General features: G+C 36.9%; 1 protein-coding gene across 1 annotated transcript in view; it reads left to right on the forward strand.

The window, feature by feature from the left end:
- The window catches only part of PIGK (phosphatidylinositol glycan anchor biosynthesis, class K), a 137672-nt gene that overhangs the window by 39279 nt on the left and 75521 nt on the right, over positions 1-22872 (forward strand). The window contains exons 7-9 of the mRNA XM_010857605.1: positions 1104-1221; positions 1405-1515; positions 12712-12884. Coding sequence (XP_010855907.1) covers positions 1104-1221; positions 1405-1515; positions 12712-12884 — 402 coding nt within the window. The remainder of the gene's footprint in view (positions 1-1103; positions 1222-1404; positions 1516-12711; positions 12885-22872) is intronic.

Here is a 22872-nt window from a genome sequence, read left to right on the forward strand (position 1 = left end):
TGTTATTCATTCACTTTAAAAAAGCCATTGATGGCTTGTTCAGATTTATAGGGTAAGATCCAAACTTCACACAGGATACTTTATAGATTGGCCCTACCTTGGTGGCTCAGATGGTAAAGAATATGCCTGCAATGCGGGAGACCCAGGTTTGATCCATGGGCCAGGAAGATCCCTTGGGAATGGCAATCTACTCCAGTATTCTTGTCTCGAGAATTCCATGGACAGAGGAGCCTGGCAGGTTACAGTCCTTGGGTTACAAAGAGTTGGACACGATTGAGCAAGTAACACATTACCTTTTTGAAACTAATTTCTCTCCATTTTACCAAATTAATTTTAGATCTGAACTGCACCATACTATTCCTTTACCCCAGACATTGATAGTTTTTATGTTAGGTGCCTTTATATAGGCTTTTTCTTCTGCTGGAATGTGCTGTTCCTTTCTTTGTTAAAGAACATTCATCTCTCACTGATCTTGCCAGACACATCACCTTTCTGTGACCTGCCTTTCCCTCTGTTTCTTTCTCAGTGCTCTTGGAACATTTTTGACTTTGTTAGACTCTACACTAGTGAGGGCAAGGACTATATTGCATCCCCAGCTTAGTGTCAGGCATGCTGTAGGCCCTCAATAAAATTTGTAATACTCATCATATTCTGATTCAGTTACATGTTTATGTTTCTGTCTTCTAGTTAGATTTTGAGATTTTTGAGTATGGTGACTGTCATATATATGTGTGTGTATGTGTGTTTTTCTAAAACTAGCTCAGTTTCTAGGACTGTGTGAGTGCCAGAGAAGTGCTTTTTGAATTAAACATTTGTTTGGACTCTGAGTTATGTGTCATAGATAAGGGAAGGGAAAAGAGTTTGGGCAGCCACTTTGTGGTACAACCACTGCACTCTGTTGAAGTGGTTTCCCCAGATATGATTTTACCTTTAAATTTTCTAGTATAGATTTATATTGGGAATTCTATTGAAAAATCTCAAATTTTTAGCTGATGAAATGATTAAGATATGACTTAAACATCTTATGGAAGTATTATAAAATATTAATCAATGTATGATTAACAGCATGATTCATGTCATAGATACTATCACTTTTCTTTCAGCTACAATGAACTACTATTTATTATTGATACTTGTCAAGGAGCATCCATGTATGAGAGATTTTATTCTCCTAACATAATGGCTTTAGCTAGTAGCCAAGTGGGAGAAGATTCACTTTCGGTAGGTACATTTTCTTTTTTCCTGTTTGTAAATGGCATTGTTGTTGAAATATGTAGCTATTTCTGAAATTACTAATGTAGACTTTATATCTTAGGTGGAAATTTTGATTATATTTTAAATATTTTGTTTTAATGATCATATGTCTTATTAGACATGTACTTTTTTTCTTTTGCTTTTTCATAGCATCAACCTGATCCTGCAGTTGGAGTCCATCTTATGGATAGATACACATTTTATGTCTTAGAATTTTTGGAGGAAATTAATCCAGCTAGCCAAACTAATATGAATGACCTTGTAAGTATTTGCTTGATTTGATTATAGCACGATAGCCGTGCTAACCTTTCTCATACTTTTAGGGTACTCTTCCTTACGCTGAATGATGCAAAAGCAGTTTCTAAGAGGGAATTTCTTTGTAATATTGGCCTGGCTCAGAAACAAGAAAATTCTTAACCATCTAACTTTACATTTCAAGGAACTAGAAAAAGAAGAACAAGGCCCAAAGTTAGTAGAAGGAAAAATAATAAAGATCAAAGCAGAAGTAAGTGAAATAACAGCTAAAAAGGCAATAGAAAAGATTGATGAAACTAAGAGCTGGTTCTTTGAAAAGCTAACAAATTGGCAAATCTTTAGCCAGACAGACTTATTAAGAAAAAAAGAGCCCAAATAAATTCAGAAAAGAAAGAAAGCAATTACAATCAATATCACAGAAATGCAGAAGATCATAAGAGAACATTATGAACAGTTATATGCCAACAAATTAGACAGCCTAAAAGAAATGTATAAATTCCTAGAAACATGCAATCTTCCAAGACTAAATCATGAGGAATTAGAAAATCTGAATAGACCAATTACTAGTAATGAAACTGAATTAGTATTCCCCCCTCTCCCCACAAAAGTCCAGATCTAGGTGGCTTCACAGGTGATTCTGCCAAACATTAAAAGAAATTTAATACCAATCCTTCTCAAATTATTCAAAAAAATGAAAACAAAATTGAAGAATAAAGAACACTTCCAAAGTCACTTTATGAGGCTAGCATCACCCTGACACCAAAACAAAAGAATTGATACTACAAAAAAAGAAAATTACAACCTAATATCCCTGATGACTGCAGGTGCAAAAATCCTCAACAGAGTACTAGTAAACTGAATCCAACAATACTTTGAAAAGGATCATGCAGCATGATCAAGTGGGACTCATTCCAGGGATGCAAGGATGCTTTAACATTCACAAATCAATTATGTGATGCATTGCATTACCAAAATGACTGATAAAAATCATATGATCATTTCAATAGATGCAGAAAAAAATCATCTTACAGAATTCAACATCCATTTATGATAAAAACTCTTAGCAAAGTGGGTGTAGAGAGAATATCCCTCAGTATAATAAAGGCCATATATGAAAGATCCATAGCTAACATACTCAGCAATGAAAAGCTGAGAGAAAGCTTTTTCCTCCAAGATCAAGAACAAGACAAGAATCCCCACTCTTGCCACTTTTATTCAATATAGTATTGGAAGTCTTAGCCACAGAAATTAGGCAAGGAAAGAAGTAAAAGGCATCCAAATTGGAAAGAAGTAAAATTGTCACTAATTGCAGGTGACGTTTTATAGAAATCCCTGGAGTCTCTACCAAAATACCATTAGAACTAAAGTTGTAGAATACAAAAATGTTACTACTCAGTAAAGTTGTATGATTAATATACAAAGATTGATTGAATTTCTACACACTAATGAACTATTAGAAAGAGAAATAATTAAAGTAATCCCCCTTACAATTGCATCAAAAAGAATTAAACACCTAAAGATGAATTTAGCCAAGGAAGTGAAAGACTTGTGTTCTGAAAACTCTTAAGTACTAATGAAAGAAATTGATGATGACACAATTAAGGAGAATAAATCCATGATTCTGATTTAGAAGAATTAATATTGTTAAAATATTCCAAAATCCAAAGCAATCTACAGATTTCATGTAGTCCCTATCAAAATACCAAAGGCATTTTTAAAAAATAGAATTAGAACAACTAATCCTAAAATTTGTATGGAACCGCAAAAGACCCCACCCTACTAACTAAAGTAACATTGAGAAAAAAGCAAAGTTGGACATGTCACACTCCCTGAATTCAAAAAACTATGCTGCTAAGCTACAGTAGTCAAAACAAGTGTGGTACTGGGAGCCCTCTTATAGTTGCTAGATGGGATGTTGTCTACCCATGATGAATCATCTAATAAAGCCCAATACATTTTTGAATTACTTCATTGAATTTTAGATTTTAACAGGTGGTAGCAATGAGATTTGAAGTGAACTTCTCATGGCTTTCAGGGACAGCAAGAAACACAGGCGTGGCACCCTGTGAACTCTTTTGAGTTCGTTTTCTTTCTTGCTCTTTCCAAGGGCCATTGGCAGGTTCCTTTTGGTTGAGCTCTGTGCTTTGTGTGTTTGAGCTCATGATCTAATTGGCTTTCCACAGTTCAGTATTTTGAGTGGAAAACTAGTCTCTTGATTCTGTCTCCAGATTCTGTATTGGGAACTGTGTTGGTTTTATATGTATGTCCCCATCTGGAATCCTTTCCTAGATTCCCTGCTGAGAACGACTAATGACAGCTGCAGCTTTTCTTTTGCGTGGCATCAGTCTGCAGTCCCCATTCTCTGAGGTCTGCTGATTCAGACCTTTCCTCAGTCTCTATTTTCTTTTTTTTTTAGTTACTGTGCATTTGTTTTAGTGTGGACATGAAGTAAAGGCCATTGTTCATGGCTATCTTGGAAGCCAAAAGGCTGCAAAGATTCGTGGGTACAGGTCAGACATTTAAAAGTTGACAGAATGGTCATCACTTAACCCAGGGATGCCCATGTTAGGATAAGTTGGTCACAGAATGGGTTAGACTGACATCTCGGTCACCTGCCAAGCTCAAGAAAACTTGTGTGCAACAAGATACACTGTGAAACACCCCAGCATTCCCAACCCCACCACAAGTCCTTTTAGGTATTAGTTTGGCTCTGAGAAAACCAAAGGTCTGGCTGAAAGAAATGTGATCCTGTATGTCCAAATAGTTGAGCACACTGTCTTCCAGCACACCTACTTATTTTATATTTAAGAATTATGAATCCTGGAAGCTGTAGTTATTTAGCAAAATGGCAAAGCTTTACTAAAATCAGCCTAGAATTATGTTAGGAAGAATGTCCTAACACAATAAGGTCACTTAATCAGTTCAGTTCAGTCACTCAGTCATGTCCGACTCTTTACGACCCCATGATTACAGCATGCCAGGCCTCCCTGTCCATCACCAACTCCCGGAGTTCACTCAGACTCACGTCCATCGATTCGGTGATGCCATCCAGCCATCTCATCCTCTGTTCCCTTCTCCTCCTGCCCCTAATCCCTCTCAGCATCAGAGTCTTTTCCAATGAGTCAGCTCTTCGCATGAGGTGGCCAAAGTACTGGAGTTTCAGCTTTAGCATCATTCCTTCCAAAGAAATCCCAGGGCTGATCTCCTTCATAATGGACTGGTTGGATCTCCTTGCAGTCCAAGGGACTCTCAAGAGTCTTCTCCAACACCACAGTTCAAAAGCATCAATTCTTCGGCGCTCAGCTTTCTTCACAGAACTAAAATGGACTGGAATGGGTGAATTTAACTCAGATGACCGTTATATCTACTACCGTGGGCAAGAATCTCTTAGAAGAAATGGAGTAGCCATCATGGTCAACGGAAGAGTCCGAAATGCAGTACTTGGATGCAGTCTCAAAAGTGACAGAATAATCTCTGTTCGTTTCTAATGCAAACCATTCAATATCACAGTAATCCAAGTCTATGCCCCAACCAGTAACGCTGAAGAAGCTGAAGTTAAATGGTTCTATGAAGACCTACAAGACCTTTTAGAACTAACACCCAAAAAAGTCCTTTTCATTATAGGGGACTGGAATGGAAAAGTAGGAAGTCAAGAAACACCTGGAATAACAGGCAAATTTAGTCTTGGAATACAGAATGAAGCAGGGCAAAGGCTAATAGAGTTTTGCCAAGAGAACGTACTGGTCATAGCAAACACCCTCTTCCAACAACACAAGAGAAGACTCTACACATGGACATCACCAGATGGTCAACACCAAAATCAAATTGATTATGTTCTTTGCACGTCACTTAATAAGTACCCTTAAAAACAAGGGTTCCCAAGTCAAACAAACCAAATGGAATACCTGATTTAATTAGTAAGCAGAAGTCTCCAAAAGCTTTCAAAATTACTTCACTAGAATCCTTGCAGAAGTCTAATGAAAAATTAAACCTAGAAAAGATACTTAAAACAGTCATTGTTCAGTTGAATTGTTGTTCAATTGTGAACAACTGGGACACTGGAAAAGAAATTGTTCTTAAGGGCCTAGGCAAGTTTTTCAGCATCAACTAAAATGGCCCCATATGGGCCCCTTGCAAAGTTGGTGAAACAGGGATTTTTTGGGTAAAGTGCTAAATTATTTCCTTAAACATTTAGAGGAACTGAAAATATTCAGCACCGAGTAAGAATTTATTTTGGCCTTATACCCTAAGCTAAATACACCCAGAGGGAAAGAAACATTCCAGCAACAGGTGGGTGCATGTCATTCCTTTTTGTGAGTCCCAAAGCCTCTTCTGTTCATCTCAGAATACTTGTAGATATTGGGACTCTGGAGACAGTTGTTCTGCACTTAATCTGTGTCTTTGTGATACAGATTTCCTATTCCCATCTTCTTTGAGACTTAAGATCCATTCTTTAAATATGCAATTGTTTCTCTTCAGGAAAAAAAAGAGGGGGAAGAAATATTTGGAGATTGGGCAGATAAAAAAATCTTAGGTGTGTTTTTCACTAATACTGGTAACTATAAGATCTCTGCATCTGTGTGTATCTACATATTTATGCTGTAGATATGCATGTATATGTGTAGCCTCTGGATGGTACTGCAAAATTATTTTGTAAAAGAGCTTTATTTAGTTAGTTTGACGTCAAGCTCATAAAGATTGGGCATTCTGAAATTCTCAGAAATGTTAACAGAAACTAACTGAAATGCTTTTCAAAGTTATGTGATCTGAGATATTTTTAGTGAAGAAAAGCTAATTTAAGGTTGTTGGTTAAAGCAAACATCTTTTTAGAATTATCAGCACTAGGCTTGAAAGAAAAATAACTGGGTATGATGTATCCCTAAGTAATCTAAATAATTGTTAGGAGCAAGTAAGTAAAATGTTGTTGTTTAATTGCTCTTTTGTGACCCCATGGACTGTAGCCCACCAGGCTCCTCTGTCTGTGGGATTTCCCAGGCAAGAATACTGCAGTGGGTTGTCATTACCTTCTCCAGGGGATCTTGCTGACCCAGGGATTGAACCCATGTGTCCTGCATTGGCAGGCGGATTCTATAAACATAAGTAGGGTAAAAAGCTTTTAGTTGAGTTTTTCAAATTAGTTTCCCAAATCTTCTCAGTAAATTGAAACCTTAAAGTTTTGCCAAAATTAAGTTAAATGCTAGAAATGTAATGAATTATAGATCTATTATAGATCTCTCCAAATTAAAATACTGAACCATGGAATTATTGAACACAGGTTTGGGTCTCTCTCTTTCTTTCTTTGGCCACACTGCGTAACTTGTAAGATGTAATCTTAGGTTCCCAGCCAGGAATTGAACCTGGGCCGTTGGCTGTGAAAGCATGGAGTCTTAACCACTGGACTGCCAGGGACGTCCCTTTGGTTTCTTATTGTAGAAGAACTAAGATAAATTTGGGTTTATTAGTAAGGATGTACCATGTGGCTATACCTTCCACAATCTCTAGTGATTGAGGCACCCACTTCTTTGGGAAAATCATATGAATATTAATGAAAACCTTGGAATTTCTTGGAATTATCACTGTCCCTATCACCCTTAATCCTCAGGTGAGATTGCAAGAATTAATGGGAAAAAAAAAAAAAACTATTCAAGAGGAACAAGAATTAATAACATGAGACTGAATGAACTGATAAGGATGATTTTAATTTTTATAACTTTGTGTTTATAAAGTATTATGGGTTCTTTAATGTTTTTTTTCCAGATTTAAAGAAATCTTTTTCCTTAAGCTGTCAACAACTTGGTAGGATATACCTTGGTGAATAAGGATGAAACATTTACTTTTTCTTCCTATCTGATCCCCCAAATTCAGAAACTCTTAGTAAATATTCTTATTTTCATTCTCTTTGTAACAGGACACAATTAGAAATATTGACTGTATTAATCTCTTTTGTCTGGAATGTTTTATAGTTGAGAGAGGTGTACATCAACTCAGATATGACCAGACAGCTTTAAGAAAACTGCTTGGAAAAATCAACCGGGTACTTTGCTTCCGAAGTTCCAGCGAAGCAATCTTAAAAAAGAACTTACATGGTCAATCATTATTCTTGTTGCACTTCTGTAAAAATCAGGCCAAGTTTAATACAGACAAATTAGTTTTACTGTGATTATCTTGGTTTAAAAAATCAAGTAATCATAGAGAGAAAAAATTATATTTGTACCTTTATAGATAATGGACTCTAATTGTCTTTCTGGTCTTATTATGTACCTGTAAACTGAAAGTGGATCCTGTATTTGTTTAGTTTCCTCAGATGACAATGACTCACCAAATTAACGTTTCCAGTTTCCTCTCATCATTTTGATTTGAAATCACTAAGAACAAAGGCAGGCATCCTTGGTAGCTCAGCTGATAAAGAATCTACCTGCAATGCAGGAGACCCTGGTTCGATTCCTGGCTTGGGAAGATCCCCTGGAGAAGGGATAGGCTACCTAGTCCAGTGTTCTTGGGCTGCCCTGGTGGCTTAGTTGATAAAGAATCTGCCTGCAATGCGGTAGATCTGGGTTCCATCCCTGGGTTGGGATGATCCTGTGGAGGAGGGCATGGCAACCCACTCCAGTATTCTAGCCTGGAGAATCCCCATGGCTGGAGAAGCCTGGTGGGCTACAGTCCATGGAGTCACAGAGAGCCAGACCTATTTGAGAGACTAAGCACAGCACAGCACAGCACAAGAACAAAGGCAGCCTTTGAGCCCTATCAGAAGGGACCTTACCAAGTATTTCTGACTGCTGACACTGCTGCAAAACTAAGAGGTATTTAGCCTTGGGTACACATCTCAGAGCCAAGGAAGATTCTGTCTGACATCTGGTCCTGTCCAAATGCTGGAGACCTCCGAATCAACCTGACAAAAAAGAGAAATAACTCACATTGATGTAGACTGCTTCTGCCCATGATGACAGATCGATACTTCATACTTTAACTGAAAGCTCTTCTTCTTTGCTTTCCCTTCTTTAGTCTGGCATTTACCTGGAAAGACAACACTGTTATCCATATCTCCCAAGCCATTGTTTAGAGGGATAACCTCTGGTATTTAGAACAACTCTTTTCAGATTAGGAGAAAATCTAATTGACCATTGGCTTAAATGGGCAAAAGCAGCAGAACTTGGAAATGAATCCATTAACAGTGCCACCTAAGTAGAAGTAGTTTGTGCCCTGATAGGATTTGTCTGGGTTTGTGATGGTTATTTTCCTTGGGTCTATGAATGCCTAGATGACTGGTATATAAGCAGATAATACCTTTTAGGTTATCTAACTGTGCCCCTGTCTGTTCTAGAAAGGACCTACCAGAAGGCATTTAGGATTTGAAATTGCTTCCTTTGGCAGGGCAAGTTTCCCTGATAAGGAGTAAATAAAAATGAGAATATGACCAGAAGCCTCTCCGTAACTCTTGAAAGTATTGCAGAACCCATTGAAAAAGTGCTAGCTGCCTGGAAAGCTTTCTTAGGCTGTGGCTGTAGTTGTTCTTGATAATAGAATAGTCCTTGATTATCTTTTAGGTCAACCAGGAGGTATCTGTGCTATGGCTAGTATTACCTGCTATACCTGGATTGACACGTCTATGGAAGGTGAAACTCTATTACATAAGATCGTTGAGCAAGCCAGTTGGCTTAAAAGCCTAACTCCTTCATTGGGGTCTTTGGTTGATTTGAGTATTGGGGACCATGACTCTGAAGTGCATTCTAAGCACTGGGGATAATCCTGCTTTTAATAATCAAAGTAGTCCCCATGGTGGGTTGTATTTTCTCAGAAGCTTTAAATTCATATTCATAGCTGCCGACCACCAAGCAAATGATCTCCCTAAGACTGGAAGGTCAGAAATGGAATGAAGAAATATGACCAACTTAAAATTTATGAACCTGGAACCAGCATCTCTGGGTGTCATGGGAATTAAGCAAAAATGTTATGGTTTCTCTTTATCCCCCATCACCCCAGACGCAGTTTGCATGATAAAACTCTTGCCTTTTTATTGTTCCTCCCCCCAGAAAGGGAGATATCCTGGCCTAAAAATAATTTTTTTTTTTTTTTTGCTAATAGCTACCTTGCCTTACCTTTCTTCCTGTGAAAACCTATTTTGTACAACCCCTCGGAGAACTCTTTCAGTTGCTGGATGGGATGCTGCCTGACTTCATGAATTGGCCTGAGAGAGTCAATTAGATCTTCAAACTAAAAAAGTAATTAACAACAGTATGGTTCTGGCACAAAAACAGATACAGAGAACAATGAAACAGAATAGGTAGTCCAGAAATAAACCTATGCTTGCTTATTTATTAATTTACAGTGAGGGAAGTAAGAATACAGACTAGGGAAGAACACTCTCATGCACCTCGATGTTCATAGCAACATTATTTACAATAGCCAAATATGGAAGTAACTGTAAGTCTCTACCAATAGATGAATGAGTAAAGATGTGGTATATATATACAATGAAATATTACTCAGCCAAAGAAAATAATGGAATTTTGCCATTTGCAACAACACGGATGGACCTAGAGGGTATTATGCTTAGTGAAGTAAGTGAGAGAAAAGACAGATACTGTATACTATCACTTATATGTGGAATCTAAAACATGGAAATAGAGTCAGAGACGGAGCAAACAGATGGTTGTCAGATGGGTGAGTTAAGGGGAGGCACGGGTGAAATAGGTAAAGAGGATTAAGAAGTATTAACTTCTAGTTATAAAATAAATAAGTCATAGCAGTGTAATGTACAGCATAGGGAATATAGTCAATGGTTTAATAACTTTGTATGATAACAGATTGTAACTAGACTTCTCATGGTGACCATTTCGTAATGTACAAAAATGGCAAATCACTATGTGGTGCATCTGAAACTAATGTAATTGTCTCAGTTATAATTCAGTTTTTTTAAAAAGTGAAAGTATGTTTTTTGTTTGTTTTTTAGCAGCAAGGAAGAAAATATTTATTGTGTACTTAACAAAGCCCACCAGGTTGTTCACACAGGAGTACCTTCACTATACCTAGAACTTTAATTTTATCTTTGTTTATTTTATCTTTTACTTTGTTTCTTCAACCTTCCATCTGTTTTGTCCTTGTTTGACATTTCACTTTCTTAGCCTTCCCCTACCCATTTTTTCCTCCTTTACTTCTTAATTTATATCATGAACTCTTCTTATTTCCTGTTATTGCTTTCCTGAATCTGGAAGGCACTGTGATGTTATACAAATTACTTAAGCTCTTTGAGCTTTAGTTTGAAGGGGAGATAATAATTTTTGTATACCTCAAAGTTATTGGTAAACTTAAATGAGAATATCTACAAACTGCTTCACATGGTTCTTGGAACACCTGTGTGTTATAAATTAGAGTTGCTCTGCCCTTCCCCATCCCTCTCCTGTCGTGTTGGTGATTACCTATGCACATAGTCTTGTTGCCACAGGTGCGCAAGTTCTGTGGTGTCTGGGCCTGTAATGGTTTCCTTCAGATAGCCTGGGCTTCTGCCAAGCTGGGTTCTTTGCCTTATACATCTCTACAGCTGCTCCTTTATTAGAAATGCTCTTATTTCCCATCTGTAATCTTCCTGTTTCTTTCAAAAAATAGCTTAAGTCCCACTCCCTCTTTTTTCTTATCCTCAAACACTTAGAAGTTTATTTTTTTCTGAATTAGAACCTGTTACCTTTTTCCCTGTTGCTGCTGCTGCTGCTGCTGCTAAGTCGCTTCCGTCGTGTCCAACTCTGTGCGACCCCATAGACGGCAGCCCACCAGGTTCCCCCATCCCTGGGATTCTCCAGGCAAGAACACTGAATGCGTTGCCATTTCCTTCTCCAATGCATGAAAGTGAAAAATGAAAAGTGAAGTCACTCAGTCGTGTCCGACTCCTAGCGACCCCATGGACTGCAGCCTACCAGGCTCCTACGTCCATGGGATTTTCCAGGCAAGAGTACTGGAGTGGGGTGCCATTGCCTTCTCCGACCTTTTTCCCTACCTTGCTATGTTTATCCATCTCTGACTAGACTTGAAGAGAAGACCCAAGTCTTATCAGTTTTTGTATCCTCTATGAAAGGTAACCATGTGACATATGTATAGTGGGCACTTTTTATGCTTTGCATAGTGAATGAACTTGCGTCTGGCATTGGGGTTAGCAGACATTTGATCCTGCCCAACATGTCCATAAGACATTTGGTCCATGGCAAAGGATCCTTGAAATTTGGCTTGTCCAAATGTCCATGAGCATATTTAGTTCATTCCAGATGGTTCTGGACGGACCAAATATTAAGGACCTTTTGACATGGACCAAGTGTCTGGTAGGGCTCCTTGGCAGTTCACTGGTGTGGAGTATCGGGTATAAGATTGACCTAAAAGTTACTGTGAGATCTGTGTAGTGATGAAGTTGTAGTTTTCAGACTATTCCTTGGAGCACTAGGGTGTCTTGAGGTTCTTTGGGTTTATGGATAAATTAAGAAAGGTACCTGATTTTTAGAATAGTTTATGTAGCTTCACAGCAGGAGGACAGGGGGATGGATATCAAGGCTATGCTTTAGCTTCTTGCAGTCCAGAGCAGCTCTGATTTCATCTTCTTTACATACTTGTCTATTATATAGTAAATATTTTATTGGAATTTAAAATTTGAATGAAGGGTCATGGTTGCAAAATGTTTAAAAAATTGCTCTGGTAAGATCATTCTACCGAGATGGATATAGATGCAGAAAAAAGCAGTTTTCTTGTCATAGTGTTGCCTGTGAGTTCTCATAAATTTCCCTGGTGGCTCAGATGGTAAAGAATCAGCCTGCAATGCAGGAGACCTGGGTTCATCCTTAGGTTGGGAAGATCCCCTGGAGGAGGGAATGGTTACTCACTCCAGTATTCTTGCCTGGAGAATCCCATGGACAGAGGAGCTTGGTGAGCTCCAGTCCATGGGGTCTCAAAGAATTGGACACAACTGAGGGACTAACACTTTTGCTTTCATACTTTGTAGCATATGATTTAAAAAAGGGAATGTTGTTTTCCTCCCTGGCCAGCTTCCTGTTTTATCAATAACCTATTCTAATGTCTGTAAAGCTTTCCTAAAGTGTCAAGCAGTACAGTAGCAATGAAAGTTTAATCTTTAGAACTACAATGTTGTGTTAATGAGTTTAATATAAGCTGTATGAATATGTAAGCATGCGCATTTATTATTGCTATACATATTTTTTTCAGTTTCAGGTATGCCCCAAAAGTCTGTGTGTGTCTACTCCTGGACATCGCACTGATCTTTTTCAGAGGGATCCTAAAAATGTCCTGATAACTGATTTCTTTGGAAGTGTACGGAAAGTGGAAATTACAACAGAGACTATTAGTTTGCAGCCAGATTCAGGAGTCGTGGAAAGCAGGTATTCATCTTAAATTATTTTTTGAATAGAGTATTCTAGTCTCATGGTTTGTAAATTTTTATGTGATATAATAATGAGATGAATATTTGTGTTTATAAATAAAATTGCACCTTTCTACCCATTCTTCACTTTAGTTGGTTCTTTGCTTTTCAGATTAATGGGCAAAAGCTCTAAATACCAGTGACAAGCTAAGATCTTGATCAGGGTTATGTTGTAGCTCCAAAATATGATGTTTGTAAGTAGTGTGAATTCAGACTTGCTTTTAAAAAGATGAAAACTTCCCTGACAACTGATTATGTCTGAGCCATACTTTTCTGTCAGTAGAGGTGTATATGCTGGTTCAGAAGACCTTCATAACTGGGCAGGACATTTCAAAGATTAATACTCTCTAACAAATGTGTATTTTGTCACCTATTGCAGTAGAAGGTATTAAATGACGTAACACTGAATAGGGAAGCTGGCAGCTGGGCATTTAGAGTATAATAGGCCCTAGGAATCTGGCAGAGGCAAGGCAGATAAACATAGAAAGAGGAGATCAGTACCAGGAGAATATAGATGCCAAATGTGTACTTCAAACTCTAGCACAGTGCTTCTGTTTTCAGGATTTCTCTGGACTCCAGCAGTCTGATTAGTTCTTTGCCGTGTGTTTTGTTTCCCAGAGTCTGGGTGGTTTATGAGTCTGGTTCAAGCCTATCTCTGGCTTTTGTCTAGTGTTGTATTCTATTAAACAGTTTATCTGGGGCTGTTGTAAATTTGAAGTGGCCTTTTATGAACAGGTCCCACTGTTCAGGATTTCTCTGGGGTCCCTTAGTTATTAGTTAGGGAAAGGAATGAGAGAAAGAGAGGTAGGTATACTCCAAGTACTCTCCTCTTGAGGAGTGGATTGTGTGTGAGTGAGTAGTGTGTGCATGCGTGTGTGTGTGTGTGTGTGTGTGTGTGTGTGAAAGAGAGTGAGAGACTGAGAGAGACTCGTTAATTTTGGCTATGTGACTTCAGAAGTATAGATAGTGTTCTGTTTTTCTTCTCTGTAAACATTTTTAAAGGCAACATACTTTGTTGGGGGTTAAGTAGTATCTCAGTTAATATTTATTTTTTTGAAATACATAGAAATTGATATTGTTTGCCATTCAGCTTTGTTATTTGGAATTGTTTCATGCTATCTATTGGAAACACATACTCCAGGGAGCTTTCCTGGATTGCCAAATGGCAACATATAAATTACTTTAAATTTTGAAAATTTCAAAGATTTGTAATTGAGGTTGTGAATGTTTTAGAAATAAATTTTAAAAGCTAGTAGTAAATGTATTTCTTATGAAGATTTGAAATTGATTTTATTATTATTTCCTATTATGATATTCAAAGTCTAGATTTTTTCGTTTTCAATTTCCTATGTCTGTTGGCTTTAAAAATATTTTCTCGAGACAACAGATGATATCCAACAACAGTATTACTTTTATTTATTATTTAAATACTGTTTTTAAGTTGCTTTTGTAAAATAGGTAAACTATACCTTAATACTTAGCAATTGAAATTGAGCTACTGTATGTCTTTTACCAGGTTCATTTTGTAATTTTCCTTGAACCTAAGTCCATAATATACGGGATACACCTTTTGTTAACCATCTGAATATTGCATTAATTTCCTATAGTGATAAGGACTGTCTTTATACTTCCTCTGTACTTATTTTCTATTCTATTCATTTAACACAATATTAAATATAATAGTTGTACAATAAAAATGATTTCAGTGGAATTCTACTAAGTTCTATTATATATTCTGGAAAGATGAAATTTTATCTCATGAAGTATCTCTCTATATAATTCAAAAGCAAAAGTTGGTGCTGATAATTATCTTCATTTATCTTTAATTAAGGAGAAAATTATTTTAAGCATCAATGCCAGATATCAGGCACTGTATTTTGTTTTTTAATTTTTATTTTATATTGGAATATAGTTGATTAACAGGGTTGTTGCTTTCAGATGCTCAGCAATGAGCAGACACTGTTGAATTTGAGCACCCTCTAGTGTTTATGAATAAATTTTATTTAGAACATTGCTCACAGATGGTTTCATAATTACTGATACTTGTTATCTAATTAATTTAGGAGGATTCAATTCTCAACATATTCCAGAAATTTTTTCTTGGGTGATACAAATATTATCTCATTATTATAGGTGCTATTTATATGCAAATATGAGTGGCAGTTGGATGTTTGTTTAGAGAAAAGTATATTTAGAGATCAGCTATCACAAAAAGCTACTTTATTAAGGAAATTTGGGGATTGAATGCATATGTAATTTTACAGATCTTAGGTTAAAACATCAATACAATTACTGTTATTAAAATCGACAGTTAAGCTTTTAAAAATAATATTTTCTACATATATTAGGAAAATAATGGAACTCATTTTCCAGATTGTCTGTATTTCATATTTTGTGTATTAGAGCAAGCTAAACTAAATTCCAATACAATGGAGAACATTAGAACATAAAATTGACTGAAGTAGCTATATGAAATAATTGTTTTTTAATATGTCTTCCAACATACACGTATTATATGAATAAGGTACAGTCATATACTTAAGTGATAATCATAACCTTAGCGACAACACTTATTTCACCATGTGTCTTACTGTGTCTTTAATTTATTAAAATGAGGCAAAATAAGGAATGGCTGCAATAAGCTTGCCTTATATAACTTGATTCTGAACTGTTTTATCCCAGTGTACATAGGTTGACTTTGATAAATAAGCAAACAGCCTCAAACAGTTGGACTTTCTATAATATAGTAATAAGTCCATGTCAACGTTACTTGGTGTACCAGAGTACCCTAGGGAAAATAGCCTATAGCTTGTGAATGTAAAAATACCCACACTAAAATGTAGAAGTGTAAATTCTGTAGGCATTGTCCAAGAAATAATGAAATCTTGGACAATATCAAGTATAAATACTCAAATTTTACTCAATTTTAGGTGACATCTTACCCTGTCTGACTTTTGCTTTATGCTCTAAATTTAGGCATTTGATTCTATTAATTTTTGGCTGTTGTAATTTTATTCTGTCATACTATAGAATTTCTTTCTCTCTTGAGGCAGTCTTTAGCAATTAAAATTTTTGAATCTAATGGGAAATTTGAGCTGGATGCTTTTCTTATAGATTTCTTATAGATAGAGGGATGAAAATGACCTTAACAAGGTCAGTCTATGTTTTGGACACCAGAGTAGAACTCTTTCAAGGGCTGGGTAAGGAAGTCTGCAGCTCATGTAGTCAGTCAAAGATCAGAAAGTTCCTGCCACAGTTTCTAGATTTTGAGCCTTTTCTGGGTGCTTCATGCTTTATATAAGGACTATTGCCTAGCCTTGTTGGATTGAAAATAATAGAATCCAACCTGAGCTAGCATTATTTCCTTAAAGATATTTCTTATATAGGTATTCTGTGTTTATGGGACCCAAGGGTAGCTTCCAGTAAGTGACTGGAATCAAGAAGCAGAAATCAGTCAAAAATGTGGGCATTACTCGCTCTGTCTCTGTGTTGTTCTAGGCTTTTCTTTCTCTCCTACTCTGAATGTAGGGCATAGAATGTGTTTACACTGCTCTTCTGGAGCTTTATATCCATTCTGTTCATCATGATACTTTGGCCAGCTGATGCGAAGAGCTGACTTTTTGGAAAAAACTCTGATGCTGGGAAAAATTGAGGGTAAGAGGAGAAGAGGGTGTCAGAGGATGAGATGGTTGGATAGCATCACTGACTCAGTGGACATGAATTTGAAGAAACTCAGGGAGATAGTGATGGACAGGGAAGCCTGGTGTGCTGCAGTTCATGGGGTTGCCAAGAGTTGGATACAACTTAGCGACTGAACAAAGATTGATGATAAAGTGCAACTAGAGAATTAACTTGCTCACCCTCCATTTTAAGCTCCACAGGGGGCTTCTTGAGTAGCCCAGCTTGAGTCAGTTGCTCACCTCTGACCCAGCTGGGCAGTAGTGGGGTCATTTGACACAAAATCTAGGCTACTGGAGGGCCATCCCCAGGTGGATAAGATGAACCTTCTAAAATAAACTTGGAAGCTAGGCGGATACCCTCAAGTAAAAATTACATTAATCCCATTTAATTCACATAATTATGAGGCAGGTAAAATTTTCCCATTATACAGATGAGTAAAGTGAGACTGAGAAAGGTTAAGAAACCTGCCTAAAGTCACACATCTAACAAATGGTGTAGCCAAAATATAAATCCAGGAATGCTTCCTACCTCTAAAAAATACATATTATTTTATTCTTTTATAATTTACCCTGAGTTTACTTGCCTTGCTTGCTTTTAAAACGATATAAAGTATAAATGATAGCACAGTGAATTATCAGAAAGCAACTGCTCATGTAACCACCAGAGAAAGAATTAGAACAAAGCTGGTATACCAGAAGATCCCCCATCCCTTACAGCCCTTCTCAGTCTCTGCCCTTTCACTCCTCCTCAAAGTTAACCATTTTCCCTTCTCTTAAACGGAGTTTGCTTTCTTGCCGTTCATCTTGGTTACATCACCTAAACAGGTATCTCTAAACCTTAGGTTTTGTTGCTCTTACATACTATAGTACTATGTTTTTGGAAGTCATTTTATATTGTCACTGCAGATGGTGACTGCAGCCATGAAATTAAAAGATACTTACTCCTTGGAAGGAAAGTTATGACCAACCTAGATAGCATATTGAAAAGCAGAGACATTGCTTTGCCAAAAAAGGTCTGTCTAGTCAAGGCTATGGTTTTTCCAGTAGTCATGTATGGATGTGAGAGTTGGACTGTGAAGAAAGCTGAGTGCCAAAGAATTGATGCTTTTGAATTGTGGTGTTGGAGAAGACTCTTGAGAGTCCCTTGGACTGCAAGGAGATCCAACCAGTCCATTCTGAAGGAGATGAGCCCTGGGATTTCTTTGGAAGGAATGATGCTGAAGCTGAAACTCCAGTACTTTGGCCACCTCATGCGAAGAGTTGACTCATTGGAAAAGACCCTGATGCTGGGAGGGATTAGAGGCAGTAGGAGAAGGGGACGACAGAGGATGAGATGGCTGGATGGCATCACTGACTCGATGGACGTGAGTCTGAGTGAACTCCGGGAGTTGGTGATGGACAGGGAGGCCTGGCATGCTGCGATTCATGGGGTCTCAAAGAGTTGGACACGACTGAGCAACTGAACTGAACTGATGCACCTGTAGTTTTTTTTTTTTTTTCTTCTTCTTTTTTTAGTTTGGTAAAATTACCCTTTTTTAGTGTATATTTCTGAGTTTTGATAAATGCATGCACGTTGGATAATCACCATGACAATTTATTATTAAAAATTTTCTAGTCCGGCTTTTACTGGCAGAATGCATGTCAGATTCATTCCTGTTGTCACATATATCTTTAGTTTGTGCCTTTTTATTGGTGTATCTCACCAGTTGGAGGACATTTGCCCCCCAGTTTTAGGCAATTAAATAAAACCACTATAAACATTGTATACAAACCGAAGTTTTCACTTCACTTGAGTAAATATACCTAGGAGTAAGTTTGCTGGTTCATATGGAAATGCATGTTTAGCTTTATAAGAAACTTCCAAACTATTTTCTGTAGTCATTGTACCATTTTGCATTTCTGCAAATAGTTGTTCCATGTCCTTAATTAGACTTGGTACTGTCTTTTTAATTTTAGCTATTCTCTAGACAGGTAGTGATAATCTCATTATGATTTTAATTTGCAAACCCCTGGTTACTAAGGACATTGAGCATCATTTCATGTTGCTTACTGGTCATTCGTATATGTTTCATGAAGTGCCTGTTTAAGTCTTTTGCTCATTTTTAAAAAACTGGGTTATTTTCAACAAAGACCTACTGTATAGCACATGTAACTCTGATCAGTGTTTGTAGCAACCTGGTTGGGAGGGGGTTTGGGGAAGAATGGATACATGTATATGTATAGCTGAGTCTCTTTGCTGTTCACATGAAACTTTGACAACATTGTTTGCTAATCAGCTAAAAGTTCAGTTCAGTTCAGTTGCTCAGTCGTGTCTGACTCTTCGCTACACCATGGACTGCAGCACTCCAGGCCTCCCTGTCCATCACCAACTCCTGGAGTTTACTCAAACTTATGTCCATTGAGTTGGTGATGCCATCCAACCATCTCATCTGTTGTCTCCTTCTCCTCCCGCCTTCATTTTTTCCCAGCATCAGGGTCTTTTCCAATGAGTCAGATCTTTGCATCAGGTGGCCAAAATATTGGAGTTTCAGCTTCAGCATCATTCCTTCCAGTGAATATTCAGGACTGATTTCTTTTAGGATTGACTAGTTGGATCTTCTTGCAGTTCAAGGGACTCTCAAGAGTCTTCTCCAACATCACAGTTCAAAAACATCAATTCTTTGGTGCCCAGCTTTCTTTATAGTCCAACTCTCACATCCATACATGACTACTGGAAAAAACATAGCTTTGACTAGATGAACCTTTGTTGACAAAATAATGTCTCTGCTTTTTGATATGCTGTCTAGGTTGGTCATAACTTTTCTTGCAAGGAGCAAGCATCTTTTAATTTCATGGCTGCAGTCACCATCTACAATGATTTTGGAGCCCCCAAAAATGAAGTCTGTCACTGTTTTCAGTTTCCCCATCTATTTGCCATGAAGTGATGGGACCAGATGCCATGATCTTAGTTTTCTGAATGTTGAGTTTTAAGCCAACTTTTTTACTATCCTCTTTTACTTTCATCAGTAGCCTTTTTAGTTCTTCTTCTCTTTCTGCCATAAGGGTGGTGTCATCTGCATATCTGAGATTATTGATATATCTCCTGGCAATCTTGATTCCAGTTTGTGCTTCATCCAGCCCAGCATTTCTAAGATCGTTCAGTCATCTCTGAGATTGCATCGAGTTGCTGCATTTCAGACTCTCTTGTTGACTATGATGGCTACTCCATTTTTTCTAAGGGATTCTTGCACATAGTAGTAGATATAATGGTTGTCTGAGTTAAATTCCCCCATTCCAGTCCATTTTAGTTCGCTGATTCCTAAAATGTTGGTGTTCACCCTTGCCATCTCCTATTTGACCACTTCCAATTTGCCTTGATTCGTGGACCTGACATTCCAGGTTCTTATGCAGTATTGCTCTTTACAGCATCGGACTTTACTTCCAACAGCAGTCACATCCACAACTGGGTGTTGTTTTTGCTTTGGTTCCATCTCTTCATTCTTTCTGGAGTTATCTCTCTACTGATCTCCAGTAGCATATTGGGCACCTACCAACCTGGGGAGTTCATCCTTCAGTGTCCTATCTTTTTGCCTTTTCATACTGTTCATGGGGTTCTCAAGGCAAGAATACTGAAGTGGTTTGCCATTCCCTTCTCCAGTGGACCACGTTTTGTCAGAACTCTCCACTATGACCCATCTGTCTTGGGTGGCCCTACATGGCGTGGCTCATGGGTTCAGTGAGTTAGATAAGGCTGTGGTCCATGTGATCAGATTGGTTAGTTTTCTGTGATTGTGGTTTTCAGTCTTTCTGCCCTCTGATGGAGAAGGATAAGAGACTTACTGAAGTTTCCTTATGGGAGAGACTGACTATACCCCAGTACAAAATGAAAAATTAAAAAAAAAAACAGGTGTTTTCTTATTGAATTGTAAGATTTCTTTATGTATTCTGGGTACAAGTCGTGTGTCAAATATATGTATTGCAATATTTTTTCTTAGTCTTTGGCTTTCCTTTCATATTCTTAATATCTTTTGAAGAGAAGGAGATTTAATGTTGATAAAGCTCATTTATCACTTTACTTTAAGCTTAATACCTTTTATACTATTTACGCCTCTGTGCAAGGATTCTTAAGCTAAATCAAAGTCATAAAGACTTTCCTTTATTTCCTGCTATAAGTTTTATAGTTTTAGCTTTTATGTTTAGGATTATGGTTTATTTTGAATTAATTTTTGAGTATAGTGTTAGGTAGGAGTTAAGGTTCAGTTTTTAAAATATGACTAACTAGTTACTGCCACACCATATGTTGAAAAACTTGAATTCGTTATTGCATTATGTTGATACCTTTGTCAAAATCACATGACTGTATATGTGTGGGTCTGTTTCTGGACTGTATTCTGTTTCATTGAACTGTGTCTCTGTTTATACAAGTATTGTACTGTCTTAATTATTTTAGAATTATAATAAGTCTTGGAAATCACCAGTTGGAGGACATTTGTTTTTCTAAGTCCTACAAGTCAGTTTTTCTTTCTCAAGGTTCTCTTGACTATTCTAGATCCTTTGTTTCCATACAAATTTTAGAATCAACTTGTCTGTTTCTGAAAAAAAACCTATTAGAATTTTGATTGAAATTGGATTGACTTCATATGTTAATTTGAGAAGTATAGATAGCTTAACAATATTGAGTGCTCTGATCTCTGAACATATATCTGCATTTATCTAGATCTCCTGTATTTTCTCTCTGCATTGTTTTATAGTTTTCGTGGAGAAGTTTTCCATACTTTTTGTTAAGTTTATCTCTAAGTATTTTTGGTTTTGATGCTATTTTAAGTGATATTTAAAAAATTTATTTTTCATTTGTTGCTCAAATATAGAAGTACAATTAATTTTTATATTGACTATATTCTTGGACTTTATTGATTCTGGTATTGATCAACACAATCCCAGTCAAAATCCCAGCAGGCTTTTTTCTGTAGAGATTGACAGATTCTAAAATTTATATGGAAATAAAATATCAATAATCATATGAGTTCTAGTCTCTGTTTGTAATGTTTACTAGGAAATTAGATAAAATTTAAATGTACACATTCAGTAGAAACATGAAATTTGGCCAAAATAATTTATGAGGAATATGAAGCTTTGTGATGAAACAATTCACTGAAAATTGCTCATAGTGAATTGATATGATTATGAAACTTTATGAACCAAAGATTCATCAAAATGGTTCAAATAATGGTTGACAGGATTTCTCCCCTACTATTCTACATACTTGGAGAAGGCAATGGCACCCCACTCCAGTACTCTTGCCTGGAAAATCCCATGGATGGAGGAGCCTGGTAGGCTGCAGTCCATGGGGTTGCTGAGGGTCGGACAGAACTGAGCGACTTCACTTTCACTTTTCACTTTCATGCATTGGAGAAGGAAATGGCAACCCACTCCAGTGTTCTGGCCTGGAGAATCCCTGCTGTCTATGGGGTCGCACAGAGTTGGACACGACTGAAGTGACTTAGCAGCAGCAGCATTCTACATACTACTCTGTCTTTCAAAGTGATTAACTTCCTCATTGTTATAATTTTATATTAACAAGCATCTTATTTGGCCATTTATTTTATATTGTTATTTATAACTGTTAGTTGCAGTTATTCTGAAGCTCATTAAAGTAGAATATCAGACCATAAAATGCATGTGGTTGATTTATAAAGATACCAAAATTGATGGTTACATTATTTATTTTGTAATTTTACATACACATAAAGTTTTTTTAATTGAAGTATAGTTGGATACAATATTGTGTTAGTTTTAAGTGTACAGCAAATTGATTTATTTATGCATGTCAACACATATATATACTCTTTTTCAGATTCTTTTCCATTATAGGTTATTATAAGATATTGAATATAGTTCCCTATGCTATACAGTGTGACTTTGTTGTTTATTTTATTTGTGTTAATAGTAGAGTGCATCTGCTAATCCCCAACTTCTAATTTATCCCTCCTTGACACTCTCTTCTTGGTAACCATAAGTTTGTTTTCTATGTTTGTGAGTATTTCTGTTTTGTAGTGCATTTGTATCTTTTAGATTCCACATATAAGTGATTATATATGTCTGTCTGATTTACTTCATTAGTATGATAATCTCTAGGTCTATTTATGTCACTGCAAATGGCATTATTTCATTCTTTTTTATGACAGTAATATTGATTATATTTATATACCACATCTTCTTTATCCGTTTATCTCTTGGTGGTTATTTAGGTTGTTTCCACATCTTGGCTATTGTAAATAGTGCCACCAT

The sequence above is a fragment of the Bison bison genome, unplaced genomic scaffold (assembly GCF_000754665.1).
Source record: "Bison bison bison isolate TAMUID 2011002044 unplaced genomic scaffold, Bison_UMD1.0 scf7180017864382, whole genome shotgun sequence".
Taxonomy (NCBI): domain Eukaryota; kingdom Metazoa; phylum Chordata; class Mammalia; order Artiodactyla; family Bovidae; genus Bison; species Bison bison.